Source organism: Protopterus annectens, chromosome 1.part1 (genome assembly GCF_019279795.1).
Source record: "Protopterus annectens isolate FY-2018-M chromosome 1.part1, PAN1.0, whole genome shotgun sequence".
NCBI lineage: Eukaryota > Metazoa > Chordata > Ceratodontiformes > Protopteridae > Protopterus > Protopterus annectens.
Window position 1 is genome coordinate 176,549,029 of NC_056726.1, and position 23,340 is coordinate 176,572,368.

General features: G+C 41.6%; 1 protein-coding gene across 1 annotated transcript in view; it reads right to left on the reverse strand.

Annotated features, from left to right (window-relative positions):
- The window catches only part of LOC122804231 (heat-stable enterotoxin receptor-like), a 1,796,602-nt gene that overhangs the window by 98,240 nt on the left and 1,675,022 nt on the right, over positions 1-23,340 (reverse strand). Inside the window, exon 24 of the mRNA XM_044073980.1 lies at positions 15,826-15,902. Within this exon, the coding sequence (XP_043929915.1) occupies positions 15,826-15,902 (77 nt within the window). The remainder of the gene's footprint in view (positions 1-15,825; positions 15,903-23,340) is intronic.

A 23,340-nucleotide genomic window follows, 5' to 3' on the forward strand; every position in this document is an offset into this window, starting at 1 on the left:
AATATGGCATTGACACCATGAAATAACTGAGGCTGTTCTGGGAAACAGCTAGTATACATTGCAGTCTTGTGTTAACCTTTGCTTTATAGATTGTATTATTTCAAAGGAGTAATACACAGTGCAATAACTATATGCCATGCATGAATTTCAGGATTACAAGGTCAGACTGTACAACCCAGAGAGTATTAATCAGAAATCAGTTAAGCAAAAAACAGCAGTTCCCAAAGGGTCTACTTCACCCTGTTGAAGGCCGACAATATCGAAGCTGATATTGTCAGCACCAAAATGTCGAAAATGAAACGGAAATCTCTGTAAGGGGAGATTTCCATTTACTGCAATGTATTGTGATGTTGGAGTTGGTATATTTAAGTAACAGGGGGTGTGGGGGTGCAGGGAGGCCTGCATAGAGCAATTTGTGTTGTGTTTGGGTGGGTTTTTTTGTTTGTGTTCGATGTTCGGGGGTTTCGATATTTTGATGTCGATTATTACGCTGTTGACAGTTTGAGTTTTCGACAGCATAATATAAACACGTTCCCATATAGCTCAGTGTGATGGAAACCAGCATTGATGTTTGTTTTAGCACACCCAGACATGGTTCAAATTCAGGGAGTGGTACTGAAATGTGTGCATATCTACACAATAGAAGCTCTGATTATTTGTAGAAACAGTCAGAAAGTGTTAACAGATATTTTCCCCACAGGCCTCACAGGTAAAGAAATGTGTGCAGTAGCTGTATGAAGGGTATACTAATACACCTGAATATTTGTAGCACCATTCAGAAGGTGTTAACAGATATTACCCCCACAGGTCTTACAGGTAAAGAAATGTGTGTAGTAGCTGTATGAAGGGTATACTAATACACCGTGTACAATTGTTCCACTGTCCAACCCCCATATGCCTGCAAATGTCAGCAGGATAACTACATACACAATGCTCTCTTCTTGATACATGTCTCTCAAGTGTCATGCTGACATGGCTAGTGCTCACTGCTGCCAATCACCTTGGACACATATAGGAATCCAGGTGAACTATACTAGTAGCAGACTCTCACAAGATCATTGAAGGCTACCACTTCATTTTCAAGCATGTAACCCTGACATGTACAAGCCCCATCCAGTAAAGTAGCCACAGTGTACCCAGTCTGCCCCATACCATTACAGTTTGACAGTTTAACAGGTATGTATGTGCCTCAGAAGCTATGGGCCATAGGTAGATGTAAAGTGAGGACAGACCTGTAGAGTATTGAGCAGTACTGTTATGAAAAATAGAAGCCAATACAGTTGTTAATGGACTTTTTATTCTCTCCCCCCACCTATCATCTGCATCAACAATTATTATTCATATACCACAGGTATGTTGTTCACAGAACCCATTGTTGGGACATGCATCCTATTATTGTTCATATATTTCATTGGTTGCATGTTAACATACCTTCTTCAAATACCATTATTGGTGGCCTGTTGTTGTCAGTATAACTTGCATGCTGTTAAAATGCTTACTGTTGTTCCATTTATGCATGTGTTCTGTTTGGTATGCAACTGTTTCATATCTGTTGGTTTGAGTTAATGGGAACACCTATGCATGCTGTCATAACTAACTTTGAAATGTGTTGTTCATGACTAACCAATATATCTGGGCAAACCACAACAACATAGCACATTTGGGAAGGCAGATCATGGCAGATCCACCTGTCCCACCCCATCTGGCCATGGCACTGGGCCCCAGCACATCTGGAACCCAGCCTGGAAGATCCTCCTCCACTGCGCCTGCACCACTTTATGTTGGAACTGCCTCAGGAGGTTGGGGCCCATCAGCAACATACCAGTACTCCAAATGAACTCTAGAGTAGAATGACTGTTTGAAAAAACATATCCTGACTGTCAGTCACACACACTACACCGACATATACTGGTCCAACTCACAAATTCCTGGAAATCCTGAGGTGTTACAGGGCATTTCCCAGTCTGCCTCTAGAAACATATGCACCTGATAGACCACCAACAACTGTAGCAGCATGCATAGTCAGAGAGAAAAGGGATTTTGACACTTACATCTGCTACTCTCCCTACTCAGCCCAACAAACATTTACACACAACACTGCTACACAATCTTGGCAGTCTGTTAACAATGGCTAGACATACATAACTCTGAACTGTACAGATCTCCACAAACTGTCCAGGGTGAGGGACCATATTTATGGCCACCATTGCATACCACTTCCAGGAGTCTGCTAAGTCACTGGGATGATAACAGGAGCACATTCACTAAATAATGATATACCATACCTCTGTACCTCTTACTGCAAGACAGCTGGACAAAGCATGACATACTTGGGGCCACGTGGGACAGAAAGAGGGACATATCCCACATAACGGTGTTACAAATTGAAACAGTTGCTGGTGTTACAGGGTTTGTTGTAACATAACACCCCTGAAGAACATGATGTCTGAAACACTAATGGATGTCAACATTTACTGACTACAATCCTCACATTAACCTACTTATTTCACAAAAACAGAAGTTGTCTGAGGAAGAGACCAAACATAACAGGCAGACCTCTGGACATTTGAGAGGTAGGTCAGAGACATATCATTGTCAGACGTCAAGTCACACAGAGAATGCATGTCCAGACAAACCCTATTAATCTAGAAATCCTTTATGTGTATAACAGCAATACTTACAATCTGTACCCAGTTCTGGAGCTTGGTTCCCCCATGTTGCTGGGCTGTCACCACATATCTTGTCCTGAGAGGTATTTCCACCTACTGTCTGTGAAGCTGTAGCCCCCGCACCTCCATAATGCCCTCTACACAGGCAAGAAAAAGGGGCAAGGCCCACATGAAGGACTTAATTATAGCACTGTGTTGCTATGGCATTGGCTAATAGAAAGACAACACCGCTGCTCTGGATGCAAGTAGCAAGTGGGAGACACTGATTAGTGCACAGGCCATCACCTGCTCATGAGCATTACCTACAAAAGGCAAGCTGTTGCCTGTGCAACATAGGTCTGAACCCATCTACACAAGGACAAACTGCAACTACACAAACCTAACCATTTGCAGTATTCTGAAGAAATCCTTCAGCACTATAACAGGTATGTCAATCACATAAGCTTGAAATGCAATGCAGAAGGGGGGATGTAATAATGTCAAATAGGACATTAAACACTAGGTCACAACAAGACATGCCAGACTCACATGCTGTTGTCCCGCACCTATAGCAATTCTTGCTTGCCCTGTCTGCACTGACATGGATTACATTTTTGGCCACTGAGTCACCCCAGCAAAGGTCAGATCATGTATGACTACTACTGGAGTGTCTGTTGTGCAATACTGAGTGAGACTCTGCTAGTCCAGCTACCTGGGATGCTGTACATATTCATATGTCACCTGTGCATGCTACTATGATACATATGCTTGTCCTAAAAATGTAAGAGATTTTATTAAGGGTATGTGCATAGTACACAACAGGTGCAGAAGTGTTATATACTGAGTCCATTCCTGACAACTGTCCAGAGTTTTAAAGACTGACCACATGTCTGTCTCATATTTTTTAGTCAATGCCTCATATTGTATTGTCTGGCACATCACTGGCAACCCATTAAAGACTGAAGTCATAACATAATAGCATACATTTGATTGAAAAAGTCATATCTTGCAAAGTAGACTTGTAAATGCGACACTGTCTTTGCTGGCAACTATGTGTCTTTCAGCTAGATTCATAAAGTCACACTATTTTCTGGCCTTTGCTCAGCAGTGATGCATGCCCTTGTGCAGATGTCTTGCTCTAACAGGAGCTAGGTGTCTTACATAAACCTATGTCAATGCAGGCATATCTTGTCCTGTAGGATGCCATTTGTGCAGTCAGTCACACCTGCTTTGTAGCTGTGGAGAGCACACCAACCTTTCCAGGTTACTCATCCCATCATATGTTTAGACCCCAAATGGAGGGCTGCAAAGCCACAGGAGGTGGAGTGTTGAACATAATATACAGATACACACCTCTAGGCTGGCCAAACAGCATGACATGTGGGAGACATCACAAGTGCAGTTAACAGTTGAAAAAACATCTACTCACATCATAGCTAGCTACAGGCCTCCAACCATGACTATGGACAGCAACCACACCTATTGGGACTTGCTGGAATCTGTCAAGATTCAATTGTCTACCCTGCTCCTGGGTGACTTCAACTACCCAACGATAGTGTGCATGACCTATGCCACCTGAACATGAATGCACACAAATTCCTCATCATTGCCAATGGCAATGCAGTGGATCAGCCGATCAACACTCTATGACAGGTGGAAATAACCTGTACCTGGTCCTAACAACATGAGTAGCCACTTTAGCACTCCTACAGTGTCATCCTCCTTGGTAAGATCTGACCACATAGCCATCACTGTTCAGGTCACCATCTCCCCTGCCCCCCCTTGTCAGGGTCAAACAGAACTGACTTTACACAAATGACTATAAATCTCCTCAGAGCAGGTAGAAGTAGCTTTACAGACAATGTCCCATCAGATGAAAGTAGAAATAGTGTCCAGGCCTACACCCAATACTATGTGTGCACCTACATAGCTGTATGAACTCAGCAATACCAGACAGGACAGCATCATCTCCCTCAAGGTAGGGTAAACATCCATGGTGGACAGCAGCAATACACAAATACCATAATAGGTGGACATAATTGCTGGACAGGGCCAAGAAGGAAAAGGTGCCTTATTGGAGGCAATGTCACCTTGGTCTGCACATGCAAATAAGGCCACAGGTGAATTACCCTAAGGTTATTTTTGAGTGCAGATTGGACACATCTACCAAGGCCAATCACTAGGCTTTCCACACATGTGTCTGCAGTCCCAGCAGCAACACACAAATCTGCTCTGTAGTGGTGGTCAATAACTCCACATACACATACGGCATAGATATAAGCAACCAGCTGCAGACAGGTGAGGTGTAAACATAACCTCCCTGTCCCCCCATTGGTACACATGTGCATGCACAGCACCATCCCCCTCCCCTCATCATCAGGAATCAGGTCTTTAATGCCCTCTCAAAGGCAACACACAGAAGTCTCCATAGGCCTGATGCCATCCCTGGCTGCATCCTACATGAATACAGGCATGGTCTCTCAGATCCATTCCACATTGTAGTCAACCACAGCCTGAGCACCTGTGTCATTGCATCTGCACAGAGGACAGCCACTGTCATCCCTATACACAAAGCTGAAGCAATCCATTGACCCAGCCAATCATATGCAAATCAATCTAATTAGCCTGCTCTGCAAGGGCATGGAAGGCAATATTAAGGACATAATGAACAGGGATATCGACAACATTGAAATACCTGAGCCCACACAGCATGATATTGTCAAAGGGAGATCAGGCCTGTTAAACCTGGTTGACCTCTCTGAAGTGGTCAACAAACACAAGGACGAGGGGAAGATGGCGAACAATGCCTACTTTCACCTAGCCTAGCTCTCTCACAGTAATAAAAGCCAAAAAAAATGTAATGCTATGAAACAGGACCAAAACTGAACACTTCCAGGTAGCTCAGCAGAGAAAAACCAGCAATAATATCGTTAACAAAAGTATATTTATTCCACCACAAGTAAAAATGACACAAGCGCTTTCGCTCGGAAAATTCCAAGCTTTTTCAAGTGAAAAACAATCCTCTAGTAACAGCAGTTACTTAAATAGCAGAGTGTTAATTAATTAATTGATTTTTACTCTTGGGTTTTAAAAAGACATCTCAATTTAAAGTAAGTAATACAAATACAATGAAAAAAACAAGTAAACATCACTCTGAAGCTTGCTATTACACACTGAAAATGCTTTCATGCATTTACAATAATGAAATTACTACAATTATAATTCCTTGGTTACAGTTTGTCAAATAATTAATTTAAAATTTCATTCTCATGCTGCTATTTTCATTTATATCTTTTCTTAGAATGTTTATTAAAGTTTTAAATTTATTGTCTTTTTAATTTTATTATTTATTTACAAGGTAATTAAATGACACTTTTAGAATTAAATTATTTAATATTTTAAACTCTGCTATTTAAGTAACTGCTGTTACTAGAGGATTGTTTTTCACTTGAAAAAGCTCGGAATTTTCCGAGCGAAAGCGCTTGTGTCATTTTTACTTGTGGTGGAATAAATATACTTTTGTTAACAATATTATTGCTGGTCTCTCACAGTAATCCCCAGGTGGCCAGGATACATACGCCTACACAGCTAGGCACCAACTTCTATGTTAACAGATTGGTAGCTAACTGGCCCAATGATAGTACCCACTCAGTCAAAGTAGTGGAACCCACCTCTAGTAGTGGAGTCTTCCAAAGAAGTGTTTCCCAATGATCAATCTGGGGGCTTCTATTGTTTCAGATATACGTGTCTGAGGTACAGGACAAAAGCAGTGGTCTGTGGCTGACCAGGTGTACAGATGCTTACAAGCCATTGTCTTACATTCCCCTACTGATGTGACCATCCCCCAAGAGGCCCTCACCCAATTAATGACTGGTGCAAGAACCATTTCCACAAACTGAATGCCAGGAGAGGCATCAATCTCCCTACTGTAGCAGATGTCATCCACACTAATCATGACAGTAATAATGTACTGAGCATGCAATCAGATGTGAAGTGACTTGTGCACCAAGGTTGGTAGCAACCTGACAGTTTCCCACCATGTGGGCACCATTGTAAGGAAGGCTGTCTACATGGCCCACCTCACAAATACGGGGTCTGCAACTAAAAGCCCTGTCCCTGTACTCAGTCACATACAGACTGCATGGGAAATGGATGACACACCCCTGGGATCCCACGTGTGTCCCAGCTGGACAGGGGAAACAAATGCTGGCTTGAAAGGGGCATGGATGAAAGTCTGGGCCAGGCTTATGAGGGCATCAGAGTCAATAGCCTGGTATCATCTTATGAGGCTATGCACCAGGTACTTTACATGTTTCCTGTATGTATTGCAGACTGTCCTGCAATGTTGTCTGAAATGAATCCCTGTGAGTCTGAACTGTGTATGTACTGCAGTGATAGCGTATAGTCTTGCCCCCTTATCAGTTATCTTCACATATCATTACATCTTGTCATTGTGTGTGGTCTGTATAGCAGTAAGTCATTTCTTACAGTACATGCATATGCACTTGGTGACACTGTATAGCTCACTCCAACAGCCTTGGTCTTGGCCACAATTACTATTCTGCTACTAGGCCCATCACATAGTAGGATTTGTCACATTTGTTGTCGGCCTGACAGTAGCAGTGAAAGAGATGGATTGTGGCAGGCAGAACTACTGCAAGCTCTGCCTTGAATGGCCCATAGGTGTTACAGCTGTTCCAGACTGTACCAGGAGTGTGTGTGTGTGTGTGTGTGTGTGTGTGTGTGTGTGTGTGTGTGTGTGTGTGTGTGTGTGTGTGTGTGTGTGTGTGTGTGCGTGTGTGCGTGTGTGTGCGTGTGTGCGTGTTCAGTCCTGGGACCTCTCCTGTTTGGTATCTACTTCTCTGAAGTACAGGCTAACACAGAATGCCTCTGGCTAATGAAGTTTGCAGATGACTGCAAACCAGGAGCTATAGTCATGTCCCCAAATGATGTGGATATTCTACAGAAAGGCCTAACCGAGACAGATGCCTGGTGTCAGAGCCATAGCCTCAAGCTCAATGCCAAAAAGTGCATTGCTATCCCCTTTGATAAAAACTCTGTACCCATGAACTACCACATAGGTGGCAGTCTTCTTAATGCCAAACGGGTGATAAGAGACCTTGGGACCCAGGTGGACAGTAGTCTCTCCTTTGATAATCACATTGCCAGAGTAGTCAGGAAATCCTTCTACGTGGCACACCTCATCACAAAGGGTTCTCGTCCAGGAAAAAAGAGGTATTTGTTCCCCTCTACTTGACACTCAATAGACCCATTATAGAGTACAATGCCCCTTTTGGAATGTACCTCACAAGACATCTGCAGCAGCTGGAAAGGCCACAGAAGTACCTCACAAAGAGGATTACTGGCCTCAAACAGATACCCTACACTGACCGTCTCAAAAAACTCCAGCTTTACTCTGTAGCATATCTCCTACTCCGAGATGATCTCTGCCTAACATATATAGCTATGTCAAACCCAGAACTATTGGACATGCTACACCTAAAGAAATCCTAATCCCTCCAAGCTACATGCTCTAGGGACCTAAACCTTGTCACTACAAGAAACAGGACATGCTGGAGGGATAGATTCCTGTCCCAGAGACTTCCCGTACTCTGGAACAAACTACCCATCTATGTCAAGCAAAGTTCCTCATTAACACTCTTCAAGAAAAATCTTGATGAGTGGATAGGAAATAGGAAATACACCCCATGGATCACTTTTGTGGCTCTGCTCGACAGGGACACAGGAAATTAACTTTCTTGGGTTGGCGTACGCCAGGGAACTTTGTTGTCTAGGCTTACTTAGGCCCTTGGGCCAATAGCCTAGTACCTACCTATGAACCTATGAACCATACCTCTCAGCCGTACATTTTTTGGCAGATTGTCCATGTGTTTGCCTAGAAGTTTTGTCCAGTCTACATAAACTTGTGTTTTTATGGCAAGTTAGTTGCACATGATTGCAGACTGATGTTACAAAATAATGACAGACATTACTGTTTCAGACTATATAACCTTCAGACTATTCCTGCTAATGCAAAAATCCTCATCCTACCAACTTTAACAGTATGTAAGGGCAATATTTACAACACGTGCCTATCATTGTGCCTTTGTCCCACTTTTATTTATGACCTTGTCCAGATGTCTTGCTGTCAGAGGTTGGGAGGTTGGGAGGTATGGATGTGGGTACAGAGTGCATTCTACTGTGCAGACATGTCCATTATATGTGTAGTATTTTCCACATAGCACTGTGACTTCCAGCTATATCAGTAGTAGACCAGTATAGAGTAATGTGGTGAACCACTGACAGTTGTGTATAGGTCAGTGGTTTGCTATGACATTAGTAGGGTATTGGCCCTGAAGCCCTTATAACCCACGCAGGCAAGAGTGTAGCCCATGTTAAGACATGTAAGCATACAGAGCTCCTGTCCAGCATGGACACAGGTGGGATTCCAGGACTGTCTTCTGTGTTTTCTATGCACTTATACAGGGAGCACATCACTAGGGATATTGAGGTGCTTGGCTTGCTTTTGACAGGGAGTGTATTTCACAGATGAGGGAGTGTGTGGTACACATATCTGTCACACCAACAAGCCATACTGATATCACAGCCCAGGTCGACGCTGCACCTACAGGTTGATGGAGTGGGTCTTGAGTTCCAGATGTGCTACAGTCCCATCAAGGCAGGGTCTGGATTGCTTTGCATGCCACACAGGGGTCACCTCAGCAGAGTCTGTATGTTATGGGGTAGAGGGACAGTGCTGTTAGCCTATCTGTGTAGGATAGGTGTTTGGGGATTGGGGTAAGGCCTCAGTGTTTGCAAGACCCTTGTGTGTGGAGTCTATATGGTCTGTGGTGTGTAGGTTTGTGGGGTTCTCATGTGATTTTGCCTCTGAGGTATCCATTGTTTGGGTTTTGTTTTGTTGCGGACCTCCTCTTACATGGGTGTATGTTGTTTATTTGCAGGTGATGTTTATTGACCCCTTACACTGCATGGCACCTGTTACTGCACAATCTGTTCTGGTGTGCTCATTCTCCAGTTGTCTGGCCAGTAGCTCCCCTTCCTCTTATGTGTGTCTCTTTGTCCTTCTGTTGTCCAGTCACAGGCTTTGGCCACAGTGGCTTCTGTTATGTATTTGTAATTCTGATGTGGGTGGGGTACATCACACATGGTTGTGGACTTCACACCTCTGAGTGTACCTATTTAGCAGGTTGTCCATCATTGCACCACTCAATTTTCTGTGGTCCTTAGATGGTTTGGGTTGCTATATGTTATTATGAGGCTACATGTGGGCCTAGCTGTCATACCATCATAGACTGACATCTGCACAGGTCCATATATGACAGTCAGACAAAGGCCCATACATGGGGACTGGGTGTTATTCGTATTCTGCGAAACATAGACAGTTGGGCGACCAGTTTGGTAATTGCTTGTTTGCTCTTATGGGTTTGTGGTCTGCTTCCCTACTGTCTGCCATTGCTGTTTTGACATGACCCTTTCTTGTTTGGCAAATAGTTGGCAGGCAAATGCAATGTTAGAACAAGCAGAACAGATATACAAGGCATACTTGTGCTCCTTCTGTGACAACCTTTGTCATTCCAGAGTATGGCTGTTAGCCACTGACATGTTGGCAACCTTTTATACACTGGCAGTACACTGACCTTCAGGCACCTTAACGTCTGAGAGCTAGACATCTGGACAAAGCCATAAGTGATTGGGGGACAGAGGCAGAAATGTAGGGGCCATTTTTATGTAGTGGCCTTACAAACCTAGAAAGGTGATTCATTAACAGGTTCTGCATTAGCATGCATGTTTATATAGGGGATGCAGTTTGTCATTATTTTCTAACCTTAGTCTTGCGTTATTTGCCACTGAATTTTCAGGCAACCACTATCTCATGTTATACAGATCACAATTATGATGCAAACCTCTGGACATTCTGCAATAGGTCTGGACAGTTGAGAAGTATGGTAGGCACTGTGTATGTTACTCCAAGCTGTATACTGTCCATATGTGTGGCTCCTGTCCATAACCTGTACAGTTTTCTTGCATTACCAGCTATTGACATCTGGAAAGTGTATATATCTCCTACTATGGGTATAGCTGACATGCATAATAGTTGGCACTGCAGTTCTCTGAACATGGCCTTGTCAAAGACAGCACTCTACCTAGGCCACTAAAACACAAAAGCCAGAAGTAAGTGCTGGCCAAATCCTGACAGTATTAACCACACACCCCTGCATATTGCGGACATGCAACAAGTTGTCATGTGTATTGGGACAGCCCTGGCAATGTGTGCTCTGCTGCTATTTCCCTGCAAACATACATGTTACTCCATTTCTATGGGAATATGGGGGGGCACACCTGTCAACTGTACACATTTGCACAGACTGTGCTGATATTTGCTTTACATTTTGTTCCATTTAGCATACTAATGTACCCTGTCTTGGGGACTGGAAGCATACCACTAAAGACCACAGGTCAGATTGTAATGGCATAGATGTGAGTTTCAGACTTCTTACCCTTCGGAGCCTTACTGCAACTGCAAGACCTGCTGTGCTATCACTGTGTAAGTCTGTAGGGAGTATTTCATCATTGTCACCATTTGTGGGCCTTTACCAGACATTTCTTTATGTTTTTTTACAGCTGACTTGCTGGGTGAGGCTGAGGGGTGAGTATGGGACTCCCACACTGACATCCATGCCTGTGACCTATGACCAACTCAGTTAGTTGACCCGCCATATATACTGCGGTGAGATTTGTCACCTTGGCTACTACTGCATAGTGTGGGGAGGTCAGTACTGGACAAACATTTCCTGGTTTCCCACATAGCTGTCAGCTGTCTGCTGATATCCCAGTAGGTCACCCCATTCCCTTGCATGCATGCAGCAATACCATAGATATGCTATCAGAACATACTAATACATTCATTTATTGCTAAGAAGATGGACTTACCTTGTGCTTGCGGCAGTTGTGTGGATGGTGCTTGAGGGCTGCCTATGTCGGATGCACACAGTACACTGCCTCAACATGGTAAGTTACAGGTAGTGTGATGTGTGTGTCATCCATTTTACTGTGTGTGCGAGTTGGTGAGAGGTGTCAGTCCCTGCGTGCCTACAGTGTCAGTGTGTGAGCTATGTGTTGCCTGTTTTTCAAGGTCAGGCCAGACTGGGCATGCCTCCGTCTGTCTACAGGACCTGGCTCAGGGGGTTCCTCCTCCAAGTCCCTCTGTGCCTGTGGGGACCTTGGCAATGGTGGGAGGCTGTAACTGACACACACACACACACACCTGTGCTGTTCCTGCTGCAGCTGTTTCTGCAGGATCATATTGTGTAGCATGGCACATACTATGAACATGTGTGCACATGTGGCTGGACAGTACTGCAAGGCTCAACCAGATATGTCGAGGCAGCAGAATCATTATTATGGTGTTCTTGAGTGGGTGTGTGTACATTTCTGATGGGTGTCATCATCCATGGCTCCAGTGCATAGCCAGCATCCCCCACCAGATGGCCATATGGGATGTCCCCCCTGGCAAATCCCCGATACAACTGTGAGGAATGCCAGATGTGGGAGTCATGATAGCTTCCAGGGCTGCCAGCCCACACATTCATGATAATGCCCTGGGCATTGCACACGACCTCCAGTTGATAGAGTGGAAGCCCTTGCAGATTATGTAGACCCTACCCTGCTCACTGGGTGGTGCTTTGATGTGGATATGCATGCAGTCTATGGCACTCAGCACCTCCAGGTAGTCTGCTACACAGTGGAAGAGGCTCATATTGCTGGTCCACTCGTCACAGGTGCTGGGAAAGTAAATGTGGTCACCGGCATGTGGTAGCATGGCATCCAGGAACTGGTGGAATACCCTGGATGCAGATGCCTGTGAGACTCCCACGATGTCCCCAGTAGGTCTTTGGAAAGTACCTGTAGCTAGTATTCTTAAGGCTACACATATCTTGGTATCTACTGTGATAGGTTCCCCACTGTTGGTTCTGGGTCTGAGATGAGGATGGCACAGCTTGATGAGTTGCTGAAGTATGTCTCTGTCTACCCTGTAGCACTGTACTATCTCCAGATCATGTAGCCCCTGGTAGGTTTCCCTGGTTCTGAACACTCTTCTCCTCCTTCTCAGTCTGGGGCGGTTGCCAGCATTATCCTCCTCACCGCCCTCAGCCTCTAGCACATACTGATGTATCAAAGTGACAGCAGCCCCTAACATTTTGGCAGTTAAAATTCCCCCGAGTGTGTACACCAGTGATGCAGAGATTGTGGGAAAAACCAGACTGAAAGGTGTTCGCACAGTTTATACTGTTGTGCTGCAGATGATGCCGGTATGATTGGCTGGCTATAATACATTCCACCTGCTTGCTATTTTATTTGTACTTGATTGCTTTTATTCTGCTATTTCCCTGTTTGTTTCCCTTCCCATTTCTGCCCTTTTTAAGCCCAGAGGCATGCCACACAAACCTGGTGCCCAAATGTAAACAGTCCTGCTATTTCTGGCATTTATTTTTTTGTTTGATTTGTTTAAGACCTGGTGCACACCACACAAACCCATTTAGTTAAAGTAAACACTTTGTAGTAGAAATGGCCCTCCCCTGGACACCAACATGCTCTTCATTTCATGGAATAAGTCAATACAGCCCAGACACACCCCCTTGCTTAGCTGTGCTTAGCCCTGTGGAGCTCCAATGTGTTTACACCAAGCATGACACACACCCTTTTCATGTCAGCTGCTTCTCTTGCTTACACTGCAGAATTATAGCTCCTACATGGTTAGGTGCATTCAGAAACAGTCTCACACTTTGTGATTCATTAAAATTTGCTCATTTGCATACCTCACTGCCTTAGTCCCTTGTTACACCAGTACACTGCAGCCTTTCTCCTTAGCAACCACTGTTCCCTGTTATTGTTTTGATTCTGCATGCCATAGACTATACTGGCAAAATGTAGATTTCACTTAAAATTGTCTTTTCACATTTGTTTTTTATTTTCGGCACAATCCCGTTTGTGAGCTGCTGCCTTATACTTAAACAAACGACATCTGCCAAAAAAAAAAAAAAACTTTGATTTTTATTATTTTGTAACTCTTTTCCATGCCAATGGCCATATTTTTGGCCATTGGCATGGTCATTGATTATAATACATGCTTTACTCTGAGCTGTCATGCCTCCGTTTTGATTTTTGCAGAAATGTATTCAGCTCGTATTTGAATACATTTCTGCAGTGGACACTATTCTGGTACGGATGCCTGCCTGCCTGCTCCCTGAATTACTAATTTACCTCATTTGCATGGTTTTCACCAGCAAATGAGGTAATTAGCATTATTCAGTGGTGTTGTGCCAGAATACTGCTGGGAGGGTCATGAACACTCCCAGCCTACTTTCCTGAATCGCACCAGACATGGGATTTTACATTGCTGAATCCTGGGGAATAGATATAAACAAAAACTGAAAAGCAAATTCTCCATGAAATCATCTGGAAAAGTAGCTTGCACATTGTGTAACCATTAAAGGAAACTTACTGTAGTGATTGGAGTAACATAAAAGTAAGCTGTCACTATCCAGAAATGAAATTCATAATGTTACAATTACATAAATTTATTTTTTCCTTGTATTTGACTCCATTGCCTATTTGTGGTACTCATTTGCTTCTTACAGAAACTTAGTAGGTGCATCTGCATACCTGATATATATAGTGGCATAATATACAAGCAGATAGGTTTTATACTCATTCATTCACAACAGTACTGTCTCTGTTTGTGAGTAGCTTGAACAGCAATTAAATAATTATTTTCTGGAAAGCATTTATACATTTTAACCATTTTAACTGATGAAATAAAGACAAAAAAAAAATGATTCTGAAATTATGAATATTTATTATTTCCTGTGCCTAATTTAACTTCATAATTTTGAATGTTTTCAGTGTTTTGATATAAATATATATATATATATATATATATATATATATATATATATATTGATATATATATATATATATATATATATATATATATATATATATATATATATATATATATATATATATATATATATATATATTTGCCACAATGAATTCAGTTTTGAATACACTTTTCAAAATCACCTTTCGGCTAAGGCATACCTTTACCTTAGACCAAGAAAAAAATGATTGTCGAAACATCTGAGAATGTCTGATACAGACAAATTGACGAAAAAAGAAATCATGAGTCTGTTTTTAGACTGACACAGTTTCATAACTTTGCCCAGTTTTTCAGGATTATGACTTGAAGGTTATAATGTAATTCCTTTTTTCAGATTACCTCACATACAGCCACATACTTGGTGCTGCTTAATGTATGTTATCATGTAAAATATGTAAAGTGTTATAAATGTATATGCACATATTCTGGGACACTTACAATAACACAGATTTTGTTTTATAGTTGCTACTAATGCATGAAACTCAGGCATTTGAAATCCTACATCATCATCTCATTTCTCTGCATTTGTTTTACAATATGACTGGAAATCCTGAAACAAAGTATAACTTTCAGCACATCCTGCAACACAAAACCAATCTACTTGAATTAGTTGGATTACTTGGGAATTTATCTGATTTACTATTATCTATTTCAAAGTTTGCATTGTTAAAACGTGTTCTGTAAAGGATGTTGCATTTTATGTATTGTTAAAGAAGATTTTCTGAAAATGATTTTATGCTTCATATACTGTTTTACCTCTTGCCTGGGCTGTGTCTGAAAGCAATGTCTGCACCTTATTAAGAAGTAAATAAACATAATAAAGAAAGCCATGTTCAGAAAGAAAATAATTTCTTCAGAATGAGGAGTCTTTGCAGAAAAGAACCAATAATGGCAGTGAATACAGAGATTAAGGATGCATTTATGGCAACACTTGGCAAATCTCTGTCAGTTCAATAGAACATATTTCATGCTGTAGGAATGGAAAACTGCCATTCTATGCCACTTTGCAAAGCATTTTATTCTAGCTCTTGACTAACAATGAAACAGATATCATGTCTCCTATATGTCTCTAAATTTAAATATGTAAGTAAAAAGCTTGTCCCATGCAGCCCTTTTATTTAGCAAACTAACTTTATTATTGTCTTGCCACATTGGTTACCACACAAATGATGTGGCATCACTGCTCATATGTGATGTGAGTCTTGTTATACTTACGCAGAAGGTGGAACTGGAAGGTTATACTTAAAATCCTTCATACCAGTCAGCCAGTATGTGGTCTCTGTTCCTTTACCCTAAAAGAAAAAGTAAACATTATGTTAGGAACTGTTTTTAAAATGAACTGTTTACAAATCGACTATATATCTGAATAATGCAGGATATAGTTCTGCAATTAGAAACATCATTGTAAGAATAAATTACTGCACTAACTCCTTTATACTGTGGTCAATGTGTTAACAACTCAAGATACCTTCCAGAAATAGCATGGCAGTCAGTTGTATTTCCCTTTAGTGGCTACAGCACTTACTGCAGTCCAATTCTGAGCCATACAGATGAAATATTTTAGGAAATAAGCTGTTAGAGATACTGTCCATGGGCAGCAGATGTGGACTGGCCATATACTGACTGCAGAAGAATGTCTCTTTCTTCATATGTCTCTTATTTGGGAAGCCTTGTTTTATAACTCACATCTGACCTTTTATATATCATTTAACAATAAAACTTAGTGACATGTGTGCTCCACAAATAAAAAAATCAGTATTAACTCTTTTGTACAGCTAGGTTTCTATCAGATACAGGCAGTTGTACCTAACCATAGTTTGTTACCAGAGTGATTAAATAAATACAGTAGTTAACTACTATCCTGACAAGTCAAACTGCTGCTAGATTTATGTACCTTTTGCTTGTTCTGGACATGACAATGAAATCATAACTGTCCATGTGGCCTCTGTTTATGGGTAAATCCAGTATTACTTTGAGCTGTCTGTGGCATATTGGCTATAATTCTTACAGATGTATCTGTCCACTAGGAAATTAAACTGTTCCCTTCAGTACATGGGGTGCCTTATTATACTTAGACATCTGGATGCAAGTGTAATTAATATGTGATGCCCCATGCACTGACCCAGTAATCAAGGAGCCTCAATCCTCAACACTAACACCAGCGAGGGACGTGCACATCGGGAGGATGAGAAGTACACACACACTAAAGTACAATTTCCCTTAAGAGCACACCAAGATCACAGCCAGTCTGGGGCTGGTTTCTCCCTTTCTCTCCAGATCCCCAATAAGACACTCCACTGGCACAGCTATAGGGTGCAGATCTCAGCTGAGTGGTCAAGCCAAAACCTCTAGCACCCTCTCTGACCCACCAGTGCTTCGTGTCCCTGCCCAAGTAACTGACACACACACACACACACACACAGACACACACACACACACACACACACACACACACACACACACACACACACACACACACACACACACACACAGACTCACACTCACACGTGTTAAGATTTGGTTTATATACTAGCACACAGACACTCCTGGGGAAGGTTGGCACATGCTCACTAGCTATGCTCCCCTTCTGCCCAGACTATATGGTAGTACCACTGCCACCAACCACCCTTATCAGCTACTAAAGACCCTTGCAAAAGATGACCGATTCTACTGTGCAATGTTACTGTTATCCAAATGGTAAGTGTAAGGCTATTTAGGAGTGGCCTGTAAAGTGTTGCCAAATACATGCAAGTTCTCTAACAGCTTAAATATCTCTATATAAAACCAACCACAATTAATAGGCTTAAATATATTTAATAATAAATAAAAAAAAAGCACAAGCCAATACTCATTAACTCAACACAGTGACAATACAGGTCAGAATCACAGGAGGTATTTTAAAACAACACTGCAGAACAGTCTCACATAAATACAGACAACATCTAGACTACTCTTGCTATATTCCTATCTATCTCCAATATAGAAGTCTTACTTACAGAGCAAGGCAAATATAGATGGGAAGTGCTGAAGTGATGTTTACAGGTCCAGAACAAAATACAAAATGCACACACTTTCTCTCTGAGATAATTCTTAAATAAATTAATAATACACATTACTGCTGGGGTAGCTAGATGACATTGCAATCTGATACTTGCGTCTAGTTCCCAGGCTAAGCAGATACCAACAGAATTTAACATGTCTCTGTCAAAAATACTTATCTGTCAGATGTACAGCTGCTAGGAAGTCACAGAGCAATAAAAACACTTTACATTTGAAACTTAGTAAGTATTTCTGTCTTAATACAATAGAAAGAAACTCTAGCTGTAGACATTCTGTCTCTTAGCTGAGATAAACTAACTTTATACACATCGTAAAACCCTTTACTTATTTTCTCAGAGTTCCCAAGGTAACTCTGTATATTTCAGTCTTTACCATCAACACATACATTTACATAGGCATGCAGTTTATGCACATTTCTGCTCTTTTCTAGCAGGGTGCACTGTGATTACAATCTTGAAGCTCAGTACAGAACATATAGTTTTCTTACATTTCCAAGGCAAGTATACAAATCTTATTACTGTTCACAAATGACATAGAATTATTTACAAAATTCTAGCTGGCTGGCTGGCAGCCTTCACAGCAAGTATGCATTTGCCTTTACTTTGTATTTACTATCTGATAACGGTGTAGGTGGGCTGATGCATAGACCCTTTTCAGTCACAACTCAGGCACATTGTCAGACAAATGCAGATACGATATAAAGAAACTGCTGCAATATGTACAACACCGATATGTACTACATAAAGCTCACACAGACAAATTGCACAAAATTATTTACAGTGTTTTAAAATGCTGCAATAAAATATAATCAATGGGTTTAAAGGCTGACTGTACATGAGAAATCCTAAGTGCTGGAAAGTAGTTAACTATTATCCGTAAAGCATTTGCATTCAATCTCTTTATGTAGACAGTAACAAAAAGTATACTTAAAATGTGCAAGAGTGTTATTGGACTTCATTTCAGCAGGAAGTTTATTTCACAGTGCTGGTCTGAGTCTAGAAAATGTGCGCTCTCCAATAACTGTTATTAAATCATTCACTCCAGTGGAGCTCAGGAAGTTTGCACTGCAAATTCAAAATGGTCAGAGCCTAAGTCTTTTGACAGAATCAAATTATGTCCTCACATTTCAAACTAATGTTCATGTCTCTGGAAACATAGGGGGTTATGAAGGAAGTATAAATGGCAAATACCTTCAGCACAAACTATTTTTATAGTGGATAGTATTCTTTAGGTTCTAGGTCTTAAACCGAATTTTACATGTCACAATAAACACAGTAACAATTATGTTTGTAATATTTTGTAAAAACTTACCATATCTCAGCAAACTCTCAGGTTAAACACATACTGTCACCAATATGTTATTCATCTAGCCGAGAGCTTTCAGAAGATGCTAAGGAGTTCTGTCTGTGTTACTTAGTTGCTGAGATATTTAGAAACATTATATATACATAAATTAATATCATAAAAACAACAGTTACTATCTCTTTCCCTGCACTAGACAGAGGTCAAATATTAATGCAGTTACGTTTGCCATTGTGTAAGCCTTAAGATGAAATCTTTTAAAACCTTGTATGTATGGTTTTGGAATTATTGATGCAAATATGAACACACAATATTTGATGCCTAGAGGTGTCAGTAGAAAAAAAAGATTTTGAATTTTCTATCCAAATGGCATTGTCAGCATATGCCTATATAGGTAAAATTTGTATAGAGCAACGTCTTTGGGAATCAACTGTGGTGTGATGTAGCCTAAAGGTAGGAGAACACAGATCACAGACTGTGTACTATGTCAGGGCTGGCCACTCTATGGTGTAAAAATTGGGTCTATTTGATTCTGTTGTGTTGAGTAATGTCATCAAAATGGGCATAGATATTTGCCACTGATAAGTGAGATGAACTCCTGGCCTATTCTGGCTTATGCTAGGGACACATGCTAATGATAGGAGGTGTGTATATGCTTCTATTGACCAGTGCATGACCACAATAAAAAAATCCCAGCAGCTCAGGGTCAATAAACTACTGGCTGGCCAGTGACCAGTTGCCCAGCTTAAGATACCTGGGATAGCTCTGTTAGCAAATGCTGGAGGTAAAACGAATCAACCTGCGAAACATGAACTGAAAACTGTTGCACTTGTAGGTTCACTGACAGGATGCAGCTTGGAAGTTGATGGCATGGTGGTAAGGAAGAGGTTGGACATCTTGTGTATCCACGATACAAGATGGAAGGGCACTGCAAGAAAGTCACTTGGCTTGGGGTCCAGAGTCTACTACACAACAGGATAACAAACTAGAAATTATGTGAGAATTCTGGTGAGGGCAAGGCTTCAGAAGACAGTGAGGGATGCCATCAGAATTAGTGGCAGACCCATGACAATGACACTCCAGTGTAAGGATAAGGCACTATTCATAATCTCTGCTTATACCCCACAGCAGGGTTGCAATAGTAAAGAAAAGAGTATTTTCAGACAGCAGTTGCAAGATCTACTAGATAAAGCCAGACAACATGACTTGGAGTTGATAATGGGTGACACAAATGCACATTCTGGGACAGACAGAACAGGATATGAGGAGTGACTTGGTTTACATGGGTAGGACAATAGAAATAAAATAGGAGAGGCCATTTTAGATTTCTGCCTGGCAAATGGCTTGATAGTGAACAACATATAGTTCAGCAAGAGAAACAGGCACAAGATCACAATTAAGAGTGGCCAACATACAACTCACATACACTTCCACCTAGTAAAGAAAAGGCACTAGGACTGAATCATTGATCCTCAGTGAAATGATCGGCCCATAGCATAAACCACTGGTTGCCACAATCAGCTGCAAACAGTGTTCAGAGAAGGCTCAAAGTTCAATAGAAACTAAGGTAAAGACCTGGAAGTTGACTGGAGAGAAAACACAAGAGTTCAAGGAATTAGTCAGGGCTCTAGCACCTCAGAAAGAAGAGGAAATAGGTGGAGCTGAAGAAGAATGTCAGTCCCTCAAAACAGCAGGGCTACAGAACAGATATGTACCCAAGCCAGGTGTGGAAATAAGGTACAAAAGAAAATCTAGTGGGGGAATGCAGAAGTCCAGGAAATCATCAAAAGAATCCAGGAAATCATCAAAAGAATGAAGGACTGCAGGAAAAAAAGTGGGAGATAGAAAAGAAAGACCAAGCTAGAAAAAATGCTGATTGTGTAACAAAGAGGCTTATAGAGGAGTTGCAGTAGGAAAGAACAAGACATCAGAGACAATCTACCAGCTTCTGGAAAGTGACTTGGTAGATAGCATAACAAAACTCTATCATTTTGCAAAGCAAAGACAGAAAGATAAAGAAGATAGACACCCTTTGCATGAATGGCAGCAACAACCTACTCACCAGTGCACAGGAAATCAGAGGCAAGTGGAAGGAGTACTTTAAGCAGCTTCTAAATGAAAAAAAAATCTCACAGAAGATGTGCTGACCCAGCCACAGCCTATAATGAGAGAAAAAGGGGAGCCCACCCGAGAAAAAGTAAGAAGAGCACTAAATAAAATAAAGTCAGAGAATGCAGCAGGCCCAGAAAAGGTTACAGCAGATATGATCAAGATATTGGGTGAGATGGGGGAGAAATGGCTCCTGAGGGTACCCATAGCAGTATGAAGAGAAAAATGTTTCCCAGATGACTTGGGAGTAAGTATACTAGTGCCAATCTTCAAAAACAAAGGGGACTTCTACAACTCTGGGCAGTGCACAGGTATCAAACTCCTGTCACAGTGCATTAAAGTTCTGGACAGGATCATTAATAAATCAATTCTCAGAGTAGTAGAAATTAAGATGGGAGATGAGCAGTTCATATTCTGATCAGAATGCAACACATCAAATCCAATATTTGCAGTGAGATAAGACAGTTGAGAAGGAGATACAGAGGAAAGAGTCCAAGTGGGCATTCCTAGACATGGAGAAAGCATATGACAAGGTCTCAAGTAAGCTGATTTGGACAGTCATGTGGTGGTAGAATCAGTGCAGGCTACGTACAAGGACCCAGTGACTCTAGAACAGTATTTCATCTCACAGAGGGGTTCCTAGTGGGAGTGAGTGTGCAACAGGGTTCAGCTCTGAGCCCAGTGCTATTCATACTGGTGATGGACTACATCAACAAGCAGGTTGGAGTGGACAGATGAACAAAATTTCTGTATATAAATGATATGGTATTACAGGCAGACTCTGAACAAGAAGTTCAGCAAAGGTTACAGGAATGTTATGCAAAACTGAAGGCATACAGAATAAAACTTAGTACATATAAGACAGCTGTAATGCCAGCAAATGGGGGAAATCAAAAGAAGCTGAGAAATGACATAGAAGTGAAAATAGTGGACCAGGTTAATGACTTCAAGTATCTGGGATGGGTGGTTGAGCAGAACAGAAGTCTGAATGAGGAGGTCAGAACCTGAATCAGAGGAGCTGCAGCCAACTTGCACAGTGTGTGAGGGGTAGTGTGTGACAGACAAATGTCATATAAGCTGTAAAGTAAGGTGAACAGAAGTGGTGTGGCATGTACAAGTGTATGGTACAGAAACCTGTGCAGTAAAGGCAGAGGAGTTGGGAAAGTTACAGGTGATGGAGATGAAGTGCCTGAGACATGTTGTCAGATGCCCACTATGGGGCAATCAAAGAAATAAAGGACATCAGAGCAGAGGCCAAAGTAGCTCATATTGCAGAGAAAATCAAAGAGAACAGATTCCAGTGGTTTGGGCACATGTGTAGAAAAGCAGATGACAATCTGATACGGAAAATTTGAGATAAACAGGAAGTAGGGAAGAGGAAATGAGGGCATCCAGAAAAGAAATGGATGGATTGTGTGACAGAAGACCTGTGACAGCCAGACATGACTGCCAAAGAAGGTAAGAGAGTGGCATTGAATCAAGACAGATTCTGATAGTTGACATGACACCCCAACATCATACAGAAAATGGAAAAAAGGGGGTTGAAGATGATGATGATGTCAGGGAAAAGTATGACTAACAGTAACATATGTTGGAGTGATCCACAGGTAATATGGTGCCAGTATGCACCAAACACCTCCCAAAATGGGCTCCCAACACAACTCTCAGTTCTGTTATATTACTTCCTCCCCAAACAACACCCCACATTAGCATCCCCAAAGGATACTAACCCACACATATTCATTTCCCTCATAACACAAACATTAATCCCCAAACAAGTACATCAGGAGAAGGGCAGTCTGCAAAGATCAGGGATCCAAGGAACATCTGTAATGTAAGTGACCGAAAGAAGCACTATAGTAGAACAGATGTGTTCATCTTAGTAGGAATATATACCTGTATAACCTACATGATCTCTGTATGACATGCAAAACAAGAAAAAAATACTGTACTCTAAGGCAAACATTAAGGCAGTAAAAAGTGTATTACTTACAATACATTTTGGGGCCCATACTCTGACCTGTTCTTCCCACCAATGAAGATGGTGAGTACAGCAATTCCATAGGTCATTGCAGTGGTGCTAGCAGTGCTTACCAGAGTAAAGTATGTTAACAACATTAGGCACCACACTGACAAGATTGTTCAACACATCAAATTTAAACTGGGAACCCTCATAGTTGCCCCCATTCACATGTTCCCTTTTAAGCTGGAAAAGTAATATTTTAATTTTCTTAGTGCACCACCTGGGAACCCTTGCTA